This window comes from Cherax quadricarinatus, chromosome 80 (assembly GCF_038502225.1).
Source record: "Cherax quadricarinatus isolate ZL_2023a chromosome 80, ASM3850222v1, whole genome shotgun sequence".
Lineage (NCBI taxonomy): Eukaryota > Metazoa > Arthropoda > Malacostraca > Decapoda > Parastacidae > Cherax > Cherax quadricarinatus.
Window position 1 is genome coordinate 3,262,612 of NC_091371.1, and position 27,801 is coordinate 3,290,412.

A 27,801-nucleotide genomic window follows, 5' to 3' on the forward strand; every position below is an offset into this window, starting at 1 on the left:
ATGTATCACTATGGGTCACTATGTGACTGTATCACTGTATGTATCACTATGGGTGACTGTGTGACTATCACTGTATCACTATGGGTCACTGTGTGACTGTATCACTGTATGTATCACTATGGGTCACTGTGTGACTGTATCACTGTATCACTATGGGTCACTGTGTGACTGTATCACTGTATGTATCACTATGGGTCACTGTGTGACTATCACTGTATGTGCCACTATGGGTCACTGTGTGACTGTATCACTGTATGTATCACTATGGGTCACTGTGTGACTATCACTGTATGTGCCACTATGGGTCACTGTGTGACTGTATCCCTGTATGTGTCACTATGAGTCACTGTGTGACTGTATCACTGTGTCACTATGGATCACTGTGTGACTGTATCACTGTGTCACTATGGATCACTGTGTGACTGTATCACTGTCACTATGGGTCACTGTGTGACTGTATCACTGTGTCACTATGGATCGCTGTGTGACTGTATCACTGTGTCACTATGGATCACTGTGTGACTGTATCACTGTCACTATGGATCACTGTGTGACTGTATCACTGTCACTATGGATCACTGTGTGACTGTATCACTGTCACTATGGATCACTGTGTGACTGTATCACTGTGTCACTATGGGTCACTGTGTGACTGTATCACTGTGTCACTATGGATCACTGTGTGACTGTATCACTGTGTCACTATGGGTCACTGTGTGACTGTATCACTGTGTCACTATGGATCACTGTGTGACTGTATCACTGTGTCACTATGGGTCACTGTGTGACTGTATCACTGTGTCACTATGGATCGCTGTGTGACTGTATCACTGTGTCACTATGGATCACTGTGTGACTGTATCACTGTCACTATGGATCACTGTGTGACTGTATCACTGTGTCACTATGGGTCACTGTGTGACTGTATCACTGTGTCACTATGGATCACTGTGTGACTGTATCACTGTGTCACTATGGGTCAATGTGTGACTGTATCACTGTGTCACTATGGATCACTGTGTGACTGTATCACTGTGTCACTATGGATCACTGTGTGACTGTATCACTGTGTCACTATGGATCACTCTGTGGCTGTATCACTGTGTCACTATGGGTCACTGTGTGACTGTATCACTGTGTCACTATGGATCACTCTGTGGCTGTATCACTGTGTCACTATGGGTCACTGTGTGACTGTATCACTGTGTCACTATGGATCGCTGTGTGACTGTATCACTGTGTCACTATGGGTCACTGTGTGACTGTATCACTGTCACTATGGATCACTGTGTGACTGTATCACTGTGTCACTATGGGTCACTGTGTGACTGTATCACTGTGTCACTATGGATCACTCTGTGGCTGTATCACTGTGTCACTATGGGTCACTGTGTGACTGTATCACTGTCACTATGGATCGCTTTGTGACTGTCGCTGAATGTGTCACTGATGTGGCACGGATCATGTATCCAGTTTTTATTAAAAGAAAAAGTATTAGATAGACGCTTTCGATTTCATGTTTGATGCTCACTCAAGGTGATGTGTTCGGTGTGATGTCCACTCCCAGACCCCTGTCTATCATCACCACGTACACTGTGTGATGTACACTCCCAGATCCCTGTCTATCATCACCACGTACACTGTGTGATGTACACTCCTGGATCCATGTCTATCATTACCACGTACACTGTGTGATGTACACTCCCAGATCCCTGTATATCATCACCACGTACACTGTGTGATGTCCACCCCCAGATCCATGTCTACCTTTAAGATTTACATGATTCCTCCATGTAAGCAGTATTTACCGTCCATTGCGTCTCCTCGACGTACCTGTCAAACCAGTGTCACCAGAGTTCAACATCTGTCTAAAATCGTGTCCAGCAGCGAGGGATGAAGAATAACACTGAAATCCGTGTCGACCGCCTGTCACCAGCACCTGGGCACACCAAAACATTTCCCTTCCACAGGTGACAGACAGGTGGTAGACTGACGACACTGTTCGTAGACAGGCAGGCATTTTACCTCCACGTTGACACTGTAGTCAATCTTACATGCACGCGCACGCAAGCACGCACGCACGCGCGCGCACACACACACACACACACACACACACACACACACACACACACACACACACACACACACACACACACACACACACACACACACACACACACACACACAGGCTACAAGCCTGGTCCAGCAACTGGCTCCTTGAATTTAACCCTGCCAAATGCAAAGTCATGAAGATTGGGGAAGGGCAAAGAAGACCGCAGACACAATACTATAGTTTAGATGGCCAAAGACTGCAAACCTCACTCAAGGAAAAAGATCTGGGGGTGAGTATAACACCGAGCATATCTCCTGAGGCGCACATCAATCAGATAACTGCTGCAGCATACGGGCGCCTGGCAAACCTACGGATAGCGTTCCGATACCTCAGTAAGGATTCGTTTAAGACTCTGTACACCATCTACGTCAGGCCCATACTGGAGTATGCAGCACCAGTTTGGAATCCACACCTAGTTAAGCACGTCAAGAAATTAGAGAAAGTGCAAAGGTTTGCAACAAGACTAGTCCCAGAGCTACGGGGATTGTCCTATGAAGAAAGGTTGAGGGAAATCGGCCTGACGACACTGGAGGCCAGGAGGGTCAGGGGAGACATGATAACGACATATAAAATACTGCGCGGAATAGACGAGGTGGACAAAGACGGGATGTTCCAGAGATGGGACACAGACACAAGAGGTCACAATTGGAAGTTGAAGACTCAGATGAATCAAAGGGATGTTAGGAAGTATTTCTTCAGTCATAGAGTAGTCAAGCCATGGAATAGCCTAGAAAGTGATGTGGTGGAGGCAGGAACCATACATAGTTTTAAGGCGAGGTATGATAGAGCTCATGGGGCAGGGAGAGAGAGGACCTAGTAGCAATCAGTGAAGAGGCGGGGCCAGGAGCTGTGACTCGACCCCTGCAACCACAAATAGGTGAGTACAAATAGGTGAGTACATGTCGTGCCGAATATGTAAAACTGGTCAATTAGCAAGAACTCATTTAAAATTAAGTCCTTTCTAAATTTTCTCTTATACGTTTAAAGATATATATTTTTCATTTATGGTTATGTAAAAATTATAATTTTGCACCAAAAGAACCTTAGACAACTTACCTAGCCTTATTATAACAAGTGAAATTTAATTTAGCCTAATCCAACTAAATATTTTTAGATAAATTTACAATAATTTAATAAACACAATGAAATATATTTTTTTTGTCAGGTTCAGAATGATTTTTGCGAAATTATTGAATACACAAATTTTCGCTTGCCTTATTCTGCAAGAAGAGCTTTGCTATTTACGCCAAAATCGCAATTTTTACCTATTCAGCACGACATATATATTTATTATTTTTTAATTAACACATCGGCCGTCTCCCACCAAGGCAGGGTGGCTCGAAAAACAAAAACTTTCATCATCATTCACTCCATCACTGTCTTGCCAGAGGCACGCTTACACTACAGTTATAAAACTGCAACATTAACACCCCTCCTTCAGAGTGTAGACACTACTTCCCATCTCCAGGACTCAAGTCCAGCCTGCCAGTTTCCCTGAATCCTTTCATAAATATTACCTTGTTCACACTCCAACAGCACGTCAAATCCTATCTAACACACTCACGCATGCTTGCTGGAAGACTAAGCCCCTCACATACAAAACCTCCTTTACCCAATCCACCCTTCCCATGGCCGACCTCTACCCACCCTTCCCTCCACTCTCGAAGTCATTCTATTTTGTTCCATCCTCTCTGCATGTTCAAACCACCTCGACAACCCCTCCTCAGCCCTCTAGATATTAGTTTTGGTAATCCCACACCTCCTAATTTCCAAACTACAAATTCTCTGTATTATATTCACACCACACATTGCCCTCAGATATATCATCTCCACTGCCTCCAGCCTTCTCCTTGTTGCAACATTCATCACCCATGCTTCAAAACCATATAAGAGCATTGGTATAACTATTCTCTCATACACTCCCCTCTTTGCTTCCTTGGACAAAGTTCTTTGTCTCCACAGACTCCTCAGTGCACCACTCACCTTTTTCCTTTCGTCATTTCTGTGATTCACCTCATCTTTCATAGACCCATCTGCTGACACGTCTACTCCTAAATATCTGAATACATTCACCACCTCCATACTCTCTCCCTCCAACCTGATATTCAATCTTTCGTTACCTATTTTTTTTTTGTTATCCTCATCACATTACTCTTTCCTATATTCACTTTAAATTTTCTTCTTTTACATACCCTACCAAACTCATCCATCAACCTCTGCAACTTCTCTTCAGAATCTCACAAAAGCACAGTGTCATCAGCAAAGAGCAACTGTAACAACTCCCACTTTGTGTTAGATTCTTTATCTTTAACCCCAAACCTCTTGCCAACACTCAAGCATTTATTTCTCTTACAACCCCATCTCTTACAACCACGGTGGCATCACTCATCCTTGTCTAAGGCCTACTTTTACTGGAAAATAATCTCCCTCTCTCCTACATACTCTAACTTGAGCCTCACTATCCTCGTAAAAACTCCTCGCTGCTTTCAATAACCTACCTCCTATTCCATGCATATACAACATCTCCACATTGCCACCTATCCACCCTGTCATATGCCTTTTCCAAATCCATAAATGCCACAAAAACCTCTTTACCCTTATCTAAATATTATATGTTTCACTGTACACACTTGGTCTACACACCCTTACTCTTCCTCAAGCCTCCTTGTTCATCTGCTATCCTACTCTCCGTCTTACTCTTAATTCTTTAAATAATAACTCTACGATACACTTTACCAGGTATATTCAACAGACTTATCCCCCTATAATTTTTGCTTTCTCTTTTGACCCCTTTGCTTTTATACAAAGGAACTATGCATACTCTGTGCCAATCCCTAGGTACCTTACCCTCTTCTGTACATTTATTAAATTAAAGCACCAACCACTCCAAAACTATATCCCCACCTGCTTTTAACATTTCTATCTTTATCCCATCAATCCCAGCTGCCTTATCTCCTTTCATTCTACCCACTGCCTCATGAACTTCCCCCACACTCATAACTGGTTCTTCCTGACTCCTACAAGATGTTATTCCTCCTTGCCCTATGCATAAAATCACAGCTTCCCTATCTTCATCAACATTTAACAATTCCTCAAAATATTCCCTCCGTCTTTCCGGTGCCTCTAACTTTCCATTTAATAACTCCTGTCCTATTCTTAACAATCAAATCCATATCTTCCCTAGGTTTCCTGAACTTATTAATCTCACTCCAAAACTTTTTCTTATTTTCAGCAAAATTTGTTGATAACATCTCACTCACTCTCTCATTTGCTCTCTTTTTACAGTGGTTCACCACTCTCTTAACGTTTCTTTTTTTCTAAATATACTCCTTCCTTGCATCACTTCTACTTTGTAAAAATCTCTCATATGCTAACTTTTTCTCTCTTACTACTCTCTTTACATCATTCCACCATTCGCTCTTCTTCCCTCCTGCACCCACTTTCCTGTAACCACAAACTTCTGCTGAACACTCTAACACTACATTCTTAAACTTACCCCATACATCTTCAACCCCATCGCCTATACTCTCACTAACCCATCGATCCTCCAACAGTTGTTTATATCTTACCCTAACTGCCTCCTTCTTTAGCTTATAAACCTTCACCTCTCCCTTACCTACTGCTTTCATTTTCCTTGTATCCCATCTATCTTTTACTCACTGTAACTACAACTAAAAAGTGATCTGATATATCTGTGGCCCCTCTATAAATATGTACATCTTGAAGTCTACACAAGAGTCTTTTATCTACCAGTACGTAGTCCAACAAACTAATGTTATTACGCCTAGCATCATATCTTGTATACTTATCATCTTTTTCTTAAAATATGTATTATCTATAACCAAACCCCTTTCTATACAAAGTTCAATCAAAGGGCTCCCATTATTATTTACACCTGGCACCCCAAACTTACCTACCACACCCTCTTTAAATGTTTCTCTTACTTTAGCATTTAGGTCCCTTACCACAATTACTCTCACTTGCTTCAAAAGTTGCTTAACGTCTCCCAAAATCTCTTTCTCTCCTCTACACTCCTTTCTTCTCCAGGTGCATACACACTTTTTATGACCCACTTTTCACATCCGACCCTTATTTTAATCCATATAATCCTTGAATTTATACATGCATATTCCCTCTTCTCTCTCCGTAACTGATCCTTCAACATTATTGCTACCCCTTCCTTAGCTCTAACTCTCTCAGATACTCCTGACTTAATCCCATTTATTTCTCCTCGCTGAAATTATATATATATATATATATATATATATATATATATATATATATATATATATATATATATATATATATATATATATATATATATATATATATATATATATATATATATATATATATATATATATATATATATATATATATATATATATATATATATATATATAATTATATATATATATATATATATATATATATATATATATATATATATATATATATATATATATATATATATATATATATATATATATTATATATATATATATATATATATATATATATATATATATATATATATATATATATATATATATATATATATATATATATATATATATATATATATTATATATATATATATATATATATATATATAATGTCGTGCCGAATAGGCAGAACTTGCGATCTTGGCTTAAATAGCAACGTTCATCTTGCCATATAGGACAAGCGAAAATTTGTGTATGCAATAATTTCGCCAAAATCATTCTGAACCTAACGAAAAAAATATATTTCGCTGTGATTGTTTAGTATTAAATTATTGTAAAAAATCTAAAATATATTTAGTTGGTTAGGCTAAAATAAATTGCTCTTGTTATAACAAGGTTAGGTAAGTTTTTTAAGATTCTTTTGAGAAATTAAATTTTTACATTAACATTAATGAAAAAATTATCTTTAAACGTATAAGAAAATTTTAGAAGGACTTAATTTAAATGAGTTCTTCAATTGACAGTTTTTCATATTTCGGGACGACATAAAAACACACACACACACACACACACACACACACACACACACACACACACACACACACACAACATAAAAAACACACACACACACACACACACACCACGTTGCTTGCACCGGTATATTCTCCCTCTTCCTTCCCCTTCACTTCATTCCTAACATTTAATTAGATTCTTTTCGCAAATTCTTTCTTTGTCATTATTATTCTCTCTATTAATTTATTCGCTTCTCACTACGTTCTCCTCCCTAGCATGATGATGATGATAATGATGGTGGTGATGGTGATGATGATGATGATAGTGGACATGGTGTATGATATAAGAATGATATAACAATGGTCAAGGTGTTGATAATTAAGGTTAGTTAACCAGAGGTGTTCTGGTAGTGCGTTAGATCGTGCAGAAATGAACGACCTTTGACAAGTTAGGCACCCTTCACCCTCCTCACCTTCCCCCCCTCCCTTTCACTATCTCCCCCCCTCCCCTTTCCCCCTTTTTCTTCCCCCCCCTTCCCCCTACCTAACTCTCCCCCTTTCCAGCCCCCTTTCCCAACCCCCCCACCTCTTCCCCCCTCCCCCAATTTTAAAGCCACTCAAGTCGGGGGTGGCGGTTTTTACCCTGACTTCTCTCCACTTCCCACGACCTGCCTCCCACCCATTGACCCCATGGTGGTCGGGCTGGTCGGATTGGGTAAAGCGGGACCCAGGTCCCCCCGGGGGGTTTGGCCCTGTGCTCGGCACCAGCTGCCAAAAATTTTTGTAAGGGTTTTTTTCCTTGTTTTTTTTGTTTGTGTTTTTGTCATGTTTTTTTTGTTTGGGTTTTTTTTGTACTGGTTTATCGGGGCAGATAAAACCCCCGATAACAAGTTTTTTTTTTCTAATGGGGAAAGGAAAAATTAGTTGGAAACAACATATCAGGAGGGGAATGAGGATGTCCAAAAAAATGAGTGGGAATGGCATGGGTGGGTCCCGGGATCAGGTGGTAATCTAACAGGTGCCAAATGATGTATCACACCTAATTTCTTGGCCCACTGGTCCTGACGGTGGGTGGGGGGAGGAACCTGAAAAACTGGGGGGTGGTTTGACACACACAAACAACTACACACACAACTCTCTTGTCTTTTTTCCCCCCTCTATCATGTAGGTTTTATATATCTATTAAGTATTAAAATATATATATATATATATATATATATATATATATATATATATATATATATATATATATATATATGGATCTTGCTACTTTTTTTACCTTAAGTCCTACAAATGTACAAGCATTTGTACACCCCCCTCTGCATTTTTTTTTTCTTCAGTTCTTGTTCTTGTTTTTTTCCCTTTTCCCCATGGGAAGTGGAACAAATTTTTCCCTCTGTGCGTGTTGAGGCGACAAAAAGGAAAACGGGGGGCTAAAACCCCCTTCCTGTATTTTATAAAAAAGGAACCTTTCTTTTTTTGGGTTGGCCTTTATTAAAGGGTCCCACTCTTCTGCCCGGGTTTTGAAGTTCTATCAAAAAAGATCAGACAAAACTTAGTCAGTGGTTGTATATAACCCCGATGCAACCCCCCAACAGTTCAAAACGTACTGAAATTGATTCTGTCGGGAAAAAATTCCAGCTCCCCCCCCAAACATCCGCGGTGATTTAAACCTGGCTAAAAGGGAAAAATTAAAATTGTTATGCTGAAACCCCCCCGGGAGGTAGCGCGTGAAAAAAAGGGTCACGCAAAACACCCACGGGAATAGGGGCCCAACAAGACAAAACCCCCGACCTTATCTTAAAATAAGGGGACCTGATGAGACAAAAATATCAAAAAAACTAATTCCATCACAATAATCAAGCCCCGACCCCCCAAAAGGGGGTCGTCAGCGAATGCTTACCTGAAAATTTTCCCCAAAATACCTTCAACAACAAGAACATAAGGGACCAGGTAACCATGCCCTGAAATTTGGAAGATATCTTAAATGACATGGACCCAAACCAGTGACTTGGGACCCTTTCCCTGCAGCTGAAGCATGTTCTGGCATATTCCCTAAGAAGAAGAAGAGCGAACAAACTGGAAGACGCTCCCTAAAACGAAAAAGCCCTGAGCCCCTCAGGGTGCAAAAATTCATAAAAAAGGCGCGACCAAAGTGAAACATCAACTTGTTTGACTCTTACAGGGAAACCCGGAGAACAGGGGGGCTTAAAGCATGGTAGTGAAAGAAAATTAAAAAATTTCTTTTTATCCAAAAAAAGGAAAAAAACATCTAGTATCGGGCCCCTTCCAGACGGATGGGACTTCAGATGAAAAAAGGAAAAGATAAATGTTAAATCCCCGGGACGACTCTGTGTTTGGGGCACTAATGGTCCGAGGATCCGGGGCAAATGGGTTTTTTCATGAAAAGAACCTCAAAAATCCCCTTTATGCAATTTCCACATTACCCCCAACTCCGATAGATTTCAAAAACCCAAAAAATGCCCCGCCCCACCCGGAACTCTGGGAAATCTGTTTTTGAACTGAAAACCCTTCACGCCTAAAAACACTTGGAGGAGGAGCTTGGCGGTGAAATTCCCCTCCCTAAAAAAACGGATATAACCCCCCCCCTGAAGGTGGCGGGAAAACATTAAAGAAAAAGCCAATACTCTGGTTCACATTCTTTTAAAGATTAAAACGGATTGCAAAACCCCCGTTAAAATCTTTAAAACCCGGGCCTGGGTTAGGGGGGGTCCCCTGCCTCCTCCAACCCTGCCGATATGGGGGATGCCCGGAAAAAAATCGAATCAGATTAAAATCCGTTTTCGCTTTTTTAAAATGGTAGGGGAAAAACCCCAAAAAAACGGCTAAAGAAAAACTGGGAAATGGGGGATGGATCTTCAACTTCTAACAAAACAAACAAAAAGGGAGTGGTCCAGGTTTCGGGGGGCCATGTGAAACTCTGTTTACGGCACATCCGCCCCCATTTTTTATTATAATCAAAAAAACGAATTCATCACGCCGTATTTCCCTTTTGGATGATCTGGATCTCCCCGGGCTGTTCCCGCTGAGGAATTTTCCTCAAAAATATAAAAAAGTTTTCAGTGGGCAACTAAAAAATTATTTAATGAGGGGAAATTCAACTCTCCGTTTGAAACTGGAGGGGATAATAAATAGAACGTTTCAGAATTGTTCAATGGCGGAAAAATAAGGGGACCGGGGGTAATATCTGAGGATCTCCTTTGGGTCCAAAGTGCCCCAAACCCCGGAAAATGATGGATGGATTGAGAAATTCAAAACGGGGATGCCAAACCATTAATCCTTTTCAAAACCGTCTCTCTTGCTGGAATACTAAAAAAAAAAATATATATATATATATATATATATATATATATATATATATATATATATATATATATATATATATATATATATATATATATATATATATATATATATTATCGTGCCGAATAGGCAGAACTTGCGATCTTGGCTTAAATAGCAACGCTCATCTTGCCATATAGGACAAGCGAAAATTTATGTATGTAATAATTTCGCCAAAATCATTCTGAGCCTAAAGAAAAAAATATATTTCACTGTGTTTGTTTAGTATTAAATTATTGTAAAGAAATCTAAAATATATATAGTTGGATTAGGCTAAAATAAATTGTTCTTGTTATAATAAGGTTAGGTAAGTTTTCTAAGATTCTTTTGGTGCAAAATTAAAATTTTTTACATTAACATTAATGAAAAAATATATCTTTAAACGTATAAGAGAAATTTTTAAAAAGGACTTAATTTTAAATGAGTTCTTGTTAATTGACCAGTTTTACATATTCGGCACGACATATATATATATATATATATATATATATATATATATATATATATATATATATATATATATATATATATATAATGCTCAGTTTTCTTATTTTGAAAAAAGGCAAAATTGCAAAATATAAATCGTAATTGTTCTCATTGAAATTGTTGAGAGTCATTGTAATTGTCATTGTAATTGCTGTCTTTGTAATTGTCATAATAACTGTGAAAGTAATTGCTGAGTGTCACTGTTTAATGTCATTGTAAGTGATAAGTGTCACTGTTTAGTGTCATTGTAAGTGATGAGTGTCACTGTTTAGTGCCATTGTAAGTGATGAGTGTCACTGTTTAGTGTCATTGTAAGTGATGAGTGTCACTGTTTAGTGTCATTGTAAGTGATGAGTGTCACTGTTTAGTGCCATTGTAAGTTCTAAGTGTCACAGTTGAATGTCATTATGAATCTCATTATAATCTCTCCCCCTTTACCCTTCCTATAATACCTCCCCCATCACTATTTCCTAAGCCTCCCTGTGCCCTTTCAGTGATCTAAGGGGTGTATGAATCTGCCATTGCCCCGCCCCCTGCCCCTCCCCTCTTCATTGTTCGCAGAGCCCATCCCCTCACATCTCTATTCCCCTTAACAATCTCCTCTTCTTTCCCCTCTCTCCCTTCCTCCCTCCGTCCTTGTATATTCTATTTGGTCAGTCTCTCTCTCTCTCTCTCTCTCTCTCTCTCTCTCTCTCTCTCTCTCTCTCTCTCTCTCTCTCTCTCTCTCTCTCTCTCTCTCTCTCTCTCTCTCTCTCTATCTGTCAATCCAACTATATATCTATCTATCTCCTGAATTTCTATTTCCTGTCTTCTCCTATTTCTACCTCTCTTCCTTTCTTTTCTACAGCATCTTTCCCCTCTTCTTTTGCGTTTTTTTCTTTTTATCATTCTGTCTATCGATTTATCGATAGATCGATCGATCTAGTGTCTCCCCTTTTATCTTTTGCAACTTCCTCTATCATTTTTCACCTTTATCATCCCTTTCTATTCTCCCTTTCTCATGCCTTCCCCTTTTATCTAGTCCTTTCTCATCTTTTCCTCTTCATCTCTTTCTTTTCCGCCTCCTCTTCCCTTCTACCTTTCGTCAATATATTTCCCCTCTTCTCTTCTTTCCTTCTCTCTCCTCCTCTTCCCTGCCTCTCCCTCCCTGCCTTCCCTCAGCCTAGGTTGTTTCCCCTCGAGCTTACACGTGTTGCTGGTGTCGTGTCCCCTCGACACCTCCCTCGGGGCCCTGTGTGTGTGTGTGTGTGTGTGTGTGTGTGTGTGTGTGTGTGTGTGTGTGTGTGTGTGTGTGTGTGTGTACTCACCTAGTTGAGGTTGCAGGGGTCGAGTCCAAGCTCCTGGCCCCCGCCTCTTCACTGGTCGCTACTAGGTCACTCTCCCTGAACCGTGAGCTTTATCATACCTCTGCTTAAAGCTATGTATGGATCCTGCCTCCACTACATCGCTGTGTGTGTGTGTGTGTGTGTGTGTGTGTGTGTGTGTGTGTGTGTGTGTGTGTGTGTGTGTGTGTGTGTGTGTGTACTCACCTATTTGTACTCACCTATTTGTGGTTGCAGGGGTCGAGTCTTAGCTCCTGGCCCCGCCTCTTCACCGGTTGCTACTGGGCCCTCTCTCTCCCCGCTCCATGTGTGTGTGTGTGTGTGTGTGTGTGTGTGTGTGTGTGTGTGTGTGTGTGTGTGTGTGTGTGTGTGTGTGTGAGGGTTTGTGAGTGTACCTACCAAATTGGGTTAACAAGGTTCAAGTTTTGGTTTACCTGAACGCCACTAAGACCACTTTGATCGCCATTACTGACTTCTGGACTTCTTTAGTCTTTTCATATCTACTCCTGAATCTGTGTATTGGATTTTCCTCCTCGACCTCTTCATCTAACCCTTTCCTTTTTCCAACCAACCTATTCTTTAAGAATTTCTTCCTAACTTCACTATTGCCTAATCTTGATCCTGGCTCTCTTAACTCAGTCTATCTCTTCCTGCCTATTCAATTTCTACCCGTGTCCTCTTCAACCTGGTCCTCTTAATTCTGTCCTTCCCTATTCAGATTCCACATGTGTCCTCTTGTCCCTGGTCCTCTTAACTCTGTCCCTGCCTATTCAGTTTCCACCTGTGTCCTCTTATCCCTAGTCCTCTTAACTCTGTCCCTGCCTATTCAGTTTCCACCTGTGTCCTCTTGTCCCTAGTCCTCTTAACTCTGTCCCTGCCTATTCAGTTTCCACCTGTGTCCTCTTGTCCCTAGTCCTCTTAACGCTGTCCCTGCCTATTCAGTTTCCACCTGTGTCCTCTTGTCCCTAGTCCTCTTAACTCTGTCCCTGCCTATTCAGTTTCCACCTGTGTCCTCTTGTCCCTAGTCCTCTTAACGCTGTCCCTGCCTATTCAGTTTCCACCTGTGTCCTCTTGTCCCTAGTCCTCTTAACGCTGTCCCTGCCTATTCAATTTCCACCTGTGTCCTCTTGTCCCTAGTCCTCTTAACTCTGTCCCTGCCTATTCAGTTTCCACCTGTGTCCTCTTGTCCCTAGTCCTCTTAACTCTGTCCCTGCCTATTCAGTTTCCACCTGTGTCCTCTTGTCCCTAGTCCTCTTAACTCTGTCCCTGCCTATTCAGTCTCCACCTGTGTCCTCTTGTCCCTAGTCCTCTTAACTCGGTATCTTCCTACCCAATCAATTGTTCAGTTTTCACATATTTTCATTGTCTCAGACCGGTCTCAGCCTGGTCTTAGACCAAGCCGCGGGGGCGATGACCCCCGAAACCCTCTCCAGGTAAACTCCAGGTATCTCTCGTAGTCCTGCTCGCCAACGTAGTCAGGTTCACTTCTTTTAATCCCCTCCTCGTAGTTCCTCTCAGTTTTGGAATGTCGGAAATCTTCAGATCGTTTCTACCTTTTGCTCTCGACTGGCCAGGTTGTGGGCTCCATACTGGGGCTGTGTACTCGGTGATTAAATGTCACAGTTGTAGTACTGTTAGTCGTACAAGCAGTAGTAGTAGTTGTGGTAATACCAGTGGTAGTAGTAGAAGTTGTAGCAACAGTAGTAGTAGTAGTAACAGTAGTAGTAGCAATAGTAGTAGCAGTAACAGTAATAATAGTAGCAACAGTAGTAGTAGTAGCAGTTGTAGTAGTAGTAACAGTAGCAGTAGTAGCAGTAGAAGTAGTAGCAGTAGAAGTAGCAGCAGTAGCAGTAGTAGTAGTAGCAACAGTAGCAGCAGTAGTAGTAGTAGCAGTGGTAGTAACAGTAGCAGCAGTAGTAGTAGTAGCAGTGGTAGTAACAGTAGCAGCAGTAGTAGTAGTAGCAGTAGTAGTAGCAACAGTAGCAGTAGTTGTAGCAGCAGCAGCCGTAGTAGCAACAGTAGCAGCAGTAACAGTAGTAGTAGTAGCAGTAGTAGTAGTAGCAGTAGTAGCAGCAGTTGTAGTAGTAGCAGTAGTAGTAGCAGCAGCAGTAGTAGTAACAGTTGTAGTAGTAGTAAGGTACTTTATTTCCTTCCCACTCTCTTCTGGGATCATCATCAGCAAATAACCTGAAACACACTGTTACCAACCAGAAATCAGCTAATAAAATAATCACCTAACTCGCCCCAAACCCACGTTACGAGTCCCTATTTCCGCAACACACAAAAAATACACACCAGCTACTGTATATCTTATATATACAGGACACTTAGAACAAGAATTATTCCAGTTCTTTGACTCTTTCCGGAGAACATCCACAAACACACATAAATACACACACACACACACACACACACACACACCACAATTGAGTACGTACACACACACACACACACACACCACAATTGAGTACGTACACACACACACACACACATACAATGTAAGAATGCAATAATCGCGAACAAGCGATGCAAAACAACCACGGGAGCTGAATGATGGCTCTAGGCCTTTCATGTTGCATTCAAAACACCTTCAGGAGCTTGCAATGTTGCAGAAATGAGTAGGAAGTCCAGGTAGGTTCGTTCAAGCTAACGACTCCAGCACACCCACACCTTGCTGCTGCTGTGTGTGTGTGTGTGTGTGTGCACTTACCTATATGAGGTTGCAGGGGTCTAGTCACAGTTCCTGGCCTGTGTGTGTGTGTACTCACCTAGTTGTGGTTGCGGGGGTCGAGTCCGAGCTCCTGGCCCCGCCTCTTCACTGATCGCTACTAGGTCACTCTCCCTGAACCGTGAGCTTTATCATACCTCTGCTTAAAGCTATGGATCCTGCCTCCACTACATCGCTTCCCAAACTATTCCACTTACTGACTACTCTGTGACTGAAGAAATCCTTCCTAACATCCCTGTGATTCATCTGTGTCTTCAACTTCCAACTGTGTCCCCTTGTTACTGTGTCCCATCTCTGGAACATCCTATTTTTGTCCACCTTGTCAATTCCTCTCATTATTTTGTATGTCGTTATCATGTCCCCCCTATCTCTCCTGTCCTCCAGTGTCGTCAGGTTGATTTCCCTTAACCTCTCCTCGTAGGACATACCTCTTAGCTCTGGGGCTAGTCTTGTTGCAAACCTTTGCACTTTCTCTAGTTTCTTTACGTGCTTGGCTAGGTGTGGGTTCCAAACTGGTGCCGCATATTCCAATATGGGCCTAACGTACACGGTGTACAGGGTCCTGAACGATTCCTTATTAAGATGTCGGAATGCTGTTCTGAGGTTTGCTAGGCGCCCATATGCTGCAGCAGTTATTTGGTTGATGTGCGCTTCAGGAGATGTGCCTGGTGTTATACTCACCTCAAGATCTTTTTCCTTGAGTGAGGTTTGTAGTCTCTGGCCCCCTAGACTGTACTCCGTCTGCGGTCTTCTTTGCCCTTCCCCAATCTTCATGACTTTGCACTTGGTGGGATTGAACTCCAGGAGCCAATTGCTGGACCAGGTCTGCAGCCTGTCCAGATCCCTTTGTAGTTCTGCCTGGTCTTCGATCGAGTGAATTCTTCTCATCAACTTCACGTCATCTGCAAACAGGGACACCTCAGAGTCTATTCCTTCCGTCATGTCGTTCACAAATACCAGAAACAGCACTGGTCCTAGGACTGACCCCTGTGGGACCCTGCTGGTCACAGGTGCCCACTCTGACACCTCGCCACGTACCATGACTCGCTGCTGTCTTCCTGACAAGTATTCCCTGATCCATTGTAGTGCCTTCCCTGTTATCCCTGCTTGGTCCTCCAGTTTTTGCACCAATCTCCTTGCAGTCCAAGAATATGCAATCCACCCACCCCTCTCTCTCTTGTCTTACTGCTGTCACCATGTCATAGAACTCCAGTAGGTTTGTGACACAGGATTTCCCGTCCCTGAAACCATGTTGGAAACCATGTGTGTGCGTGTGTGTGTGCACTCACCTATATGAGGTTGCAGGGGTCTAGACACAGTTCCTGGCCTGTGTGTGTGTGTGTGTGTGTGTGTGTGTGTGTGTGTGTGTGTGTGTGTGTGTGCACTCACCTATGAGGTTGCAGGGGTCTAGTCACAGTTCCTGGCCTGTGTGTGTGTGTGGGGAGACCCTTGTAATTTACTAACCTTGCTTCCTCTGTTTCCTCTCACTCTCCATCTGCAGTGTCCCCTCTCCCTCAGTTGTTTCACCAACTCCCCCTTATCCAAAGATTACCCTCCCGGCTTGGCTCAACCTGTTCTCCCCTCGACAGCAACACGTGTCTATCATTCCCCTCCGACTCCTCTCTCTCACTGTGTCTGTCTGTCTGTCTCTATCTGTCTGTCTCTGTATGTCTCTTTCTCTGTCTCTCTTTTCTCTCTGTATGTTTCTCTCTGTTTCTCTCAGGACACCTGACCCGTCTCGTGCCTCATGTGGAAGTCGTATTACCAGTCGGATCCAGGAAGTTTTAACAGAATGAGTAACAGTTCTGGTCCTGGTAATGACGCTTCGGATCGATGAGGAATACTTTGTCTCGGATTAATATTTCAAACAATTTACTATGAGATCTTGACGGATTAATTATTGTGAGGGATTAGCTATTGTAAGGGATTATGGTGAAGGGTTAATTATTGTGAGGGATTAATAACTGTAAGGGATTACTTATTGTGAGCGAGTATTGTGAGGGATTAATTATGAGGGATTAATTGGTGTGGGGGATTAATTGTGAGGGATTAATTGGTGTGGGGGATTAATTGTGAGGGATTAATTGTGAAGGATTAATTATTGTGAGGGGATTTGTGAGAGATTATTGTGAGGGATTAATTATGAAGGATTAATTTTTGTGATGGATTAATTTTTCTAAATTCTGAAATGGGTTAAAAAATTAATCCCACAAAATGCTTTTAAAATGGGATTAATAATCCTACATTTGGGATTTACCAGATTATAGAATAACCCCAAAAAATCCTGTGTGAATATTCTTTATGGGGAGCACTAAACCCGTAGGGTTTAGGTAATCGGAGGTAATCGGGATTGATCCGAGGAAGAGGAGGGGAAGCTATAGTTCCCTGGATCAAAAGCCTTACGCTAGCATCAAGGAAGTAAGTCCCTGAGAGGAGGATCGAGCCCACAGTGTTTATATTACACAAATGCTGTTCATATTAAGGGGGGAAATGGGCGAAACGTCGTGAAAATTTATTTTTTTATTCGAAAGGTCAAATTATGTTTGAAAGTCAAAGTATGCGTGACAAAGTTTGTGTGACAGTCAAAGTTTATGTGACAGTCAAAGTTTGTGTGACAGTCAAAGTTTGCTTGACAGTCAAAGTTTGCGTGACAGTCAAAGTTTGCGTGACAGTCAAAGTTTGCGTGACAGTCAAAGTTTGCGTGACAGTCAAAGTTTGCGTGACAGTCAAAGTGTACTGTATACAGTGTCTGTCGTACTTGCTGTCTACAGTAACTTCAATAAAATATAAATGAGTAAATTACCTACATAAGGTTTACCTGAATTATTATGTGCAAATAATTTGGGTAAGATAAGTGGGACTTAAGTTAGAGTAGGTCGCCGAACTGTCACTCCCTCGATGCTCACTTCACCACTTTCACAAAAAGCTAGACCTAACTTTAAATTAATAATTATATTAAAACCAGCTACTCTGGTAAATTAAAGTTGTGTGGATAGTACATGATTAGGTTTGTTGGGTACACATAATATAATATACATAAATTATTAGTGTTATTTGAAAGGAAATTCGCATTACCACTTAGCATTTAATAACTAGATCATTATTTTTTGAAAACACACCCTAATGCTACCTCTACAGCTAGAATTTACGATGGCCAATGCAAAAACTGCTGTACGTTATGGGTAAGCGTCATTTAGCTAAGGTGTGTTTCTGGGAAGAATTGGAGTCCTCTATTCTTCCGTCCTTGTTGCAGAATTGTAAGGGCTTTCCATACTGTTTATCCCAATTCTTCAGCAGGCACGGGTCAGCAATTTCTAAATTACCGATTAAGGCCGATATACACCATCTGACCTTCAAGAACGCCTGAGTACAGTGCACAATTCAGTCCAGTGTTCACACATTAATTCAATATGGCGTCTCTCTGCTGCGTCACTTCTCCGGCTGTTCCACACCCTCTTCACTTAAAATTTCTCGAAGGGTCCAAATAGCATCACATTTTAATAAGCAATTATTATATTATTCATTTGTATGTTCTACATTTAGGAGAATTATGTAAAAATTTCCACACACACCGAGGACCACCAAGCCTGAGTGGGTTGGTAAAGCCTGCGTGTAAACTGTCAGGAATACTTTAAGCCCTGAGATAGGAAGTAAAGTCTAGGTGTATGCACGCTTAGAGACATACAGCTGTCAGTGTATGATGCCGGTTGTATGTGGAGTGGCCGTTAAGAGTGGTGGTGTATTCGGCGATTTGAGAAAATGATCATCACGATTACTTGTTACCAAATTGGATATTTTAAACCCATGCGTATTTACATCGTTGTTTTATCGAGTTTAATTATAGGTACTGGGTGTGGAGGCGACGTGTGTTCACCTGGCACCCCTGGCTATCCTGAGAGATGACAGTTCTCAAGTGATAGTAACTCTAGCTCTGGTGGACCGGTAAGCCAATGGAAGGCGTCGGTCAGATGGCCAAAAGCGTCAAGAAACACTTGTCCTGTTTCCTGACAAGCTTCACCTAACCTGACCTGTTGGAAAGAAACCTTTGACACTCCCGTAGCGTAATGCTTGATATCCCTATTGTCCTGCTGCAGTCGACCAGCTCAAGTTGACAAATTTTGACACACATTTTGACACACTATCCTGGGTGATAGAAAATGACTGAAAACAGCTTTTGTTCCCTCTGTGTAACAATCATATAGATTAGGGTAACAGCAGACTGATAAAGTACCCAGACTCTTCACAGGATATATAACACGAGAGATGAAAATACTTATCTATTTGTGGCTGCAGGGGTCGAGTTGTAGCTCATGGCACCCGAATGTATGTATCTTAATGTATGTATACCGAGACCTTAATCCCTTCTTTCTTGACATGCAGTCTTATCTTTCTCCAGCCGCCGATGTTCTCGTACTGACTCAAAAACACACTTCGCCAACTCTGTCCTGTCATGGCTGCTCTTCACGACTAATACGCGTCCGGTTTCAGAACAAATCCCGTAAACTGGCATTACATATGGAGCGCTTATACACTTAATCAACCATTTTAATCACCCCTCCTTTAGTCGACCTGTTTGCACTCCATCAGCTAAAAGGACACAAGTGCAACTAATGTGACATTTATTGTGGCAACGTTTCGCTCTCCAGGAGCTTTATCAAGCCATTTCGCTCCTGGAGAGCGAAACGTTGCCACAATAAATGTCACATTAGTTGCACTTGTGTCCTTTTACTTTACATATTGTCGGTAATTCTACCAACTTTATTACACTCCATCAGCTAGCCAAGAAGACGTGAATTTTCTTTACCAAAGGCTGAAACGTCAAGATGCAGTGAGGATATGATGGTTTGGTTACATCATGATTATTTCTAACTGCCACAGTTCAGAGGAGAATTATTATTACATTTAAGGGAAAGCTATGAACTCGTAGGGGTTTTACAGCACCTGGGGAATGTTGAGTGAGGAGACAGCGCCTGGGAAATAGGGATTATGTTTGATTCCGACGAAGGGAAAGATAGATCCAGTTCCTTAGATCAAGAGTCCTGCAGCGCCGAAGTGACCGTTTGAAATGAGTTAAAGGGGAGAGAGAGAGAGAGAGAGAGAGAGGGGGGGGGGAGCGAGAGAAGAATGAGACGGGGGATGAGTGAGAGAGAATCAAAAGTCAGATTTATTAAATAACGCGCACCTTGTGACATTGAAGAATCGATGTCCAGACAAACATCGTAGCTGTGTGTGTGTGTGTGTGTGTGTGTGTGTGTGTGTGTGTGTGTGTGTGTGTGTGTGTGTGTGTGTGTGTGTGTGTGTGTGTGTCTGTGTCTGTGTGGCCCCCCATGTGAAGCCGTGTTGAGACATTCTCATAAAGATGGCTTCTTATCAGGGCTATATTATCCATTAGGTACTTTAGGCATAGTGACTAGGGTCTACGAAACTTTTAGGGTCTACGAAACTTTTAGGGTCTACGAAACTTTTAGGGTCTACGAAACTTTTAGGGTCTACGAAACTTTTAGGGTCTACGAAACTTTTAGGGCCTACGAAACTTTTAGGGCCTACGAAACTTTTAGGGTCTACGAAACTTTTAGGGCCTACGAAACTTTTAGGGTCTACGAAACTTTTAGGGTCTACGAAACTTTTAGGGCCTACGAAACTTTTAGGGTCTACGAAACTTTTAGGGTCTACGAAACTTTTAGGGCCTACGAAACTTTTAGGGTCTACGAACCTTTTAGGGTCTACGAAACTTTTAGGGTCTACGAAACTTTTAGGGTCTACGAAACTTTTAGGGTCTACGAAACTTTTAGGGCCTACGAAACTTTTAGGGCCTACGAACAATTTTATGAAGTTAAAATATAATTTTTTTTTTTAATTTATCAGTCAAATAATAATAATATCAACAACAACAACAATAATGTATTGTGTACATTAATACTGAAATAAATTAGTTATGTAGGTCGCAGATAGGGGGAGGGGGGTTCGAATTCAAGTGAGCCTAAGGCCTACGAAGGTCTTAAAACCGGCGTACTGCTGATTACATCAACTGTGAATGTCTGAATGAATGTTTAATGTACGTGTCTCTGGTCTACATCGTGTATACGTGTCTCTGGTCTACATCGTGTATACGTGTCTCTGGTCTACATCGTGTATACGTATCTCTGGTCTACATCATGTTCCATTTCATTAACAATGCTATCGATAAATTAGACACATGTGCAACTCTTGGGTATCTTTACTGAAGAAACGTTTCGCCACACAGTGGCTTCATCAGTCCATACAAAGAAGAATGCTGAAGAACAGGAGGAGTTTGAGGTAATCAGTCCCTCAACCTTCGACTACGATGCTCTTCGCACCTACTCCAAGGTTGAGAGACTGATTACCTCATCTTCTGTACATAGTTCTACTGTCTTCAAGTTATGTCCTGGAATTTGTATTGATAAACTCACTGGATAGCGAAACGTCTACAATAAAGGTTTACACTATACCCTGTGGAGGCTGCGACAAGATTTATGTAGGTGAAACACCAAGACACCTCGACACCCGCCTCATTGAACACATTTACGCATGTAGGAACGATAACTTAAACAACGCCTGTGTACAACACCGAAATTCCACCGATCATCTCATGAAGTTCAGGGACGCCCAACTAGTGATCAAAGAAACTAATTTCCGCAGACGCAAGTGTCTTGAATCTTCACTAATAGCTGTTTCTAATACAATTAAAAAAAAGGCAGCTTCACCATCTCTGAAGTCTTAGCAAAAATCCTCCTGAAAACAGTAAATCCTGCCATCACATAGCCTCTCCTGCTAAAACTACACAAGCACATTATAGAGAATGAACGTTGAAACAGGCCTTCTCTATCCAGCCTCCAATAGAAATATTTGTCTAACCAATTTTTGTTTCCCAAGTAATAGCTTTGTATTGTATACAACTTGTCAGACACTGCAACATCATGGAATGAAGATTGAGACACTTATGCAACATATGGGAATCTTTATTCAGGAAATGTTTCGCCACACAGTGGCTTCATCAGTCCAGTACAAAGCAGAAGGTGTAAGGAGAGGAGGAGTTTGATGTAATCAGTCCCTCAGCCTGGAGTCGATGTGTTCAGTCCATCAATCTTGTAGAATGTACAGCATAGGGCCGTAAACGTGCCTTATATACTGTAGTCAGGTGAGGCGAAGCAGGAGAATTCTGAGGACATGTACATAACCTTCACGACAACTACAACTAACCCATCTCTTTGGGTAGGACCTACTTCCACTGGGGAGTCCCGCCTACCAGTGACTATGTCCTCGTCTGCTACACGTTCCATTTCCACCTGACGTTAGTATATAAGCGTCAGGCGCCTTGCTCTGCTTCAGAATCTCCACGACTACGATGCTCTTCGCACCAACTCCAAGGTTGAGGGACTGATTACCTCATCTTCTGTACACAGTTCTACTGTCTTCAAGTTATGTCCTGGAATTTGTATTGATAAAGCCACTGGATGGCGAAACGTCTACAATAACGATAACCAGATGTTGCACATGTGTCTTAATCTCAGCTTTTATATCCTTTACTCATGTGCAAGTTAATTGTTCTAACATACTGTGTTACTACTTATATCACTACTACTTATATCACTACTACTACTACTACTACTACTACTTATATCACTACTACTACTACTACCACTAGTATTGTACCTCACTCTGAGCCTATATATACCCTCTGTGTTCATGTACTGTTTGTTAACGGCTTGATAAAGCTCCTGGAGAGCGAAACGTTGCCACATTAAAATGTCACATTAGTTGCACTTGTGTCCTTTTACTTTACATACAATAAAGATACCCAGATGTTGCACATGTGCAACATTGATAATGTGTTTGGCGAATATTTTTGTTAGTGGGTTTGGGTTTGAGAAGGACTTGCCAAGACTGAGCCAGTAGGCCTGCTGCAGTGTTCCTCCTTATGTTCTAACGTGATTAGCTCCTCAGCCTGGAGTCGATGTACAGGTTGTACAAGTGTCTTATAAGAACACAAGAACATAAGAAAGGAGGAACACTGCAGCAGGCCTGTTGGCCCATACTAGGCAGGTCCTTTTTATTAAGGATTGTAAAGGACTTGCCGAGTATGGGCCATCAGGCCTGCTGCAGTGATCCTCCTTTCTTATGTTCTTATCCTTCCCACTAACAAAATATTTGCCCAACCCAATTTTCAGTGCTACCCAAGTGGGATGAAATGTAAAGGACCTGCCTAGTATGGGCCAACAGGCCTGCTGCAGTGTTCCTCCTTTCTTATGTTCTTATGTTCTTATAAGTTGATGATTCTGTGATGAATAATTTTGAAAACCATTATTCTATTTACTCTTTATGCAACTCCCACTCAAATCCGTCAGGTGGGTACAACGACCTTCCTGACGGTTCTCTTAATCAATTGTTTAAATTCCATGTTGTTGATCTTGCAGGGAGACGATGGAGAGCATGTTGTCTGAACACCCGTACTTCCGCAACGCCCTGGCGCCGTCCCTCGACGCCGCCCACCAGAGCACCTCCTCGCCCCTCACCCTCGAGGAACGTGCTCTCCTCGCAGCCCGCGCCCATATGTTCTTCCGCTCATCCCATACCTCCACCCCCACCACCCCAACCACCTCACTCGCCACCACCTCCCTAACCCCGCCATCCTCCTCTTTCTCTAGCGGGGGGATGGGTCCCGGCCTGGGACCCAACCTCGGGTCAGGTTTGAGTGGTTTGGGGAATCTACCGCCCGCTATCTCCCAGTTATACAGTCTTGGGGGTGGTGGAGGGCGGGCGGCAGCCACACCCACGCCGGTCAACCTGCCCCTGCAGTTGTGGTCGCAGTGGGCGGCATTGCATGGGCTCAATCAAGTTAATGCAACTTTGCTGGCCCATCATGCCTCTCTGACCGCAGCTGCGGCCGCCCACACCTCCCCGACGGGCGTGGCACACCCATCCCGGGACAGTGGAGCCGCCCCATCGCAGTCAAGCGGTACAGGAGGACCTGACGGGGGGGTGAGGCTCCCCAGGCCCATTTACCCTCCCCTGGTTCCAGCCCTGCATCGTTTTGCCCCGTATTTCCACCCCAAAGGGAGCTCCTCTCCCACCCACCAGCACCCGGGATCGCCCGACCCCCGCCCTCCTCCTGAAGGGTCACCGGGGCAGCTAGCCTGAGGGCGGCTCCTCAGGGCCGAGGAACAGCGTACGTCTCCTGACGTAGTTCACGGTCACCAGGTGTCCAGTAGCTGGTCTCACGTCGGCGATACCTTCAGTCAATATACTGGTCACGGCAGCGAAGATGACACCCAACACTACCTGACGGAGTCAGGTCGCAACTCTCACCTGACGGAGGCAGGTCGTAATATCCACTTGACTGAGGCAGGTCGTAGTACCCACCTGACAGATGCAGGTCCTAGTACCCACCTAACGGATGCAGGCCGTAGTACGCACCTGACGGAGGCAAGTCGTAGTACACACCCGACGGAGGCAGGTCGCAGCGCTCACCTAACGGATACAGGTCACAGCACCCATCATCAGACTCTAACTCCTGAGCTCTCCAGCAGTTCGCCACAGCGGTACATCGACGTGGACACACTTGTGAACCACTAACCTCCTGGCTGCTCGACGCACGCCCCTCTTGTGCATGCCCTACGACCAGGCGTACGCCCCTCCCGTGCACGCTCTACAACCAGGCGCACGCCCCTCCCGTGTCTTGAGCATCAGTCACGTTCAACTCTCTGAGGGACACTGCAGGTCACGTTCAACGCTCCGAAAGACACTGCAGGCCACATTCAATGTTCCTCGGCAGACCATGAATGCACCAGGCTCCGTTCAGTATTTTGCAGGCGCTCTGGTATTCGGCAGGGCTCGTTCAACCTCTGGCAAGGACTTTATGCTCCGTTCAACGTTCTACAGGACTTTGGAACACGGGAGGCACTGTTTAACTATCCGTCAGCAGCCTAGGGAAATTCCAGACCTCGTTCAGTGCTACGTCAGTGGCCAAGGTACACTCCGAGTTTTCTTCAATGTTCTGTAATCACCCAGGGACTCATCTGATTTGCTGATTGCTTCTAAAGTAGTCCAGGAATGACTTCTGGAACCCAGAGGCACTTCAGAGCCCTGTGAACGCTTTCTAAGTGGCCAGTTGGTACTCCAGACCGCGTTCAGGGTATTCTGAGATATGCCAGACCACGTTCAGGGTATCGTGGGGCATGCTAGGTCCCGTTCAACGCTCCGTGTCCAAGGACACACTAAGCCCCCGTTCGATGCTCCGCTGACACGCAACGCGTCTGCCAGAGTCGAAGCCTCTCTAATCCCTCGATTTCCGGCTGACATTTGCGAATCCACAGCTGTAGTGTTCCGAAACCCAAACATAATCCCATTCCGCAAAAGCTAGGGAAACCTTAAAGCAACCGCGAATGCAGAAAAAAAAACTGTTACATATTACTCTGTGCCACGCAAAAAAAAAAAAAAGTAAATGTAAGTGAATAAGGAGAAAACAAAAGAGGCTGTGAGAGAGGTTTCTCACTGCCAGACTTGACTCTCAGATAAGAATGTTTAGTTATAACTTGTAAACATGGAGTATTAGTCCGCACTGCGGAGGTCATGTTTACTACGATCCTCGCAACTGTAGTGTGTTAGTTGATTTGAAACTTAAGGAAAGGTCGGGCAGGAAATTTTCCCTACCGAGTCTGTTGTGAACGTTTGTTGTCTTAGGTGTAATTAGTTGTCCCGATCAACTTATTCCACTAATTATATTTGTTTCCCAGCAACCAACAGTTTTGGCAGAAAAACGAGGTCAGTGGCGATCACAAACAACAAAGAGAGTAGTTTAGGATTTTTGTCTCGTTTACCATAGACCAGGTGATCCCCATCCACACTGCTGGAATACTAGTGCACTGTAGAAACTAATAGTGCACTGTAGACTTATACTAGTGCACTGTAGACTTATAGAGTCTCAGGCCTCTCATACACCCGAAAGTCACATATGTAGAAACTAGATGTGACCCTGAAACCTCTTTCATAGTGTAGACAAGGAGCTCCTGATAAAACTGTGTGACTGTATCTTCCTTGTCTCGCCAAATACATGTATAAACAAAAGTCCCTGTTGGTTCTTGCTAATGTATATTAATGTGTCTAACTTTAGTCTGAATCACATGTTTGTATTAATTGACCAAACATTTGTTTTTGTTTAATGTTGAATATACGTTGTGTATCGAGAGTTTCCACATATAACTGGAGAAACACATTCCAAACACCTAACATAAACTAATGTTAAGTGCACCTTTAACAATGTTGTTGTATTTATAACATTTAACTACAACTGTGACCTACAATGTAAATTCCATACACTTTGGACCATAGTCTGTCTATTTCTTGCCCTTGATGGAGGTTCTTTGATGTTGTAACTATGGTAAACAGCCGCGGGGGCGTGGATCCCCGGAATACCCTCCAGGTAGACTCCAGGTACAGTACCGATAAGTAGTTAAGTAAGACAAGTGCAACAGGTTGATATCTGTATTCCGAAAAGTTTCGCCTGCACAGCAGGCTTCTTCGGTGGAATACAGAGGAGGTAGTAGAAGCGGTTGAAGTGTAAGGATGATGTATTCAGTCTACCACCCTCGTCGAATTTGGCTGGAGGTGGTCAGTCCCTCAACCTGGAAGAGTTCAGCTCTAAGTTCTGAAATAATGTGACGACGACAGAAGAGGTGGTGCCCACTAGTAGAAGCAAGAATGTGAGACTAAGAAATACTAGTCACTAGTGGGTACCGCCTCTTCTGTTGTCATCAACATTTTCTGCGCCTCACCTTTGACAGTATATAAGTCTCCATACTGCAGAATTCTTTCTCCTTCGGGAGGCAGAGATGGGTCATGGCAAGATTGAGACCCGTGCCAGGACTCTGGTCTTGGCCAACATTGTACATACACATATATGCTAGAGGTTCACACTGTTCCAGACCGTGGAGCTGGACTCTTCTCCGGGCTGAGGGACTGACCACCTCAACAACCACGTCTTCCAGGGTGATGGACTGATAACATAATCTTTACACCTCTACTGCTTCTGCTGCCTCTATACTAGATTGTTGCACGCTGTCTTGGCCAGGATCCTTGATAGCCCATGAGAGGCTCTTGATGCTAGGAGCTGAATCTGTGTTCCCTTCAATCGAGCCTTTTATTTACCTTTCCCTACCCACAGGCGCTGCATGACCCCTACAGGTTTAGCGCTCCCTATGGCTGTAATAAAGGACTACTGATATATTTAACGACCTCAATTCTTCGTGTAAGTCGTCCCCCCAAAAATAATTAATAATCCTGATGCCAGTTAAGGGCTCAAAGGAATGGAGCTGCCCTCCCATTCCTTGGATCAGACCTGATGAGCTGTCCCTGGGACTAACAGGTTTAGCGCTTCAAGAGGAATGGTAAGGACCTTCGAGGGACGGATGAGACTTGATGATCCTGGGAAGAGTACACGTCCTGTGTTGTAGCAACACTGGTAAGTGATCATCAGTAGCAACACTGGTAAGTGATCATCAGTAGCAACACTGGTAAGTGATCATCAGTAGCAACACTGGTAAGTGATCATCAGTAGCAACACTGGTAAGTGATCATCAGTAGCAACACTGGTAAGTGATCATCAGTAGCAACACTGGTAAGTGATCATCAGTAGCAACACTTGTAAGTGATCATTAGTAGCAACACTGGTAAGTGATCATTAGTAGCAACACTGGTAAGTGATCATCAGTAGCAACACTGGTAAGTGATCATTAGTAGCAACACTGGTAAGTGATCATCAGTAGCAACACTGGTAAGTGATCATTAGTAGCACCACTGGTAAGTGATCATCAGT

The 27,801-nt window shown here is 43.0% G+C and overlaps 1 protein-coding gene across 1 annotated transcript in view; it reads left to right on the forward strand.

The window, feature by feature from the left end:
- The window catches only part of LOC128702294 (T-box transcription factor TBX20), a 790,238-nt gene extending 763,930 nt beyond the window's left edge, over positions 1-26,308 (forward strand). Inside the window, exon 11 of the mRNA XM_070102074.1 lies at positions 23,405-26,308. Within this exon, the coding sequence (XP_069958175.1) occupies positions 23,405-24,128 (724 nt within the window). The 3' untranslated portion in view covers positions 24,129-26,308. The remainder of the gene's footprint in view (positions 1-23,404) is intronic.
- Positions 26,309-27,801: the final 1,493 nt, after the last annotated feature.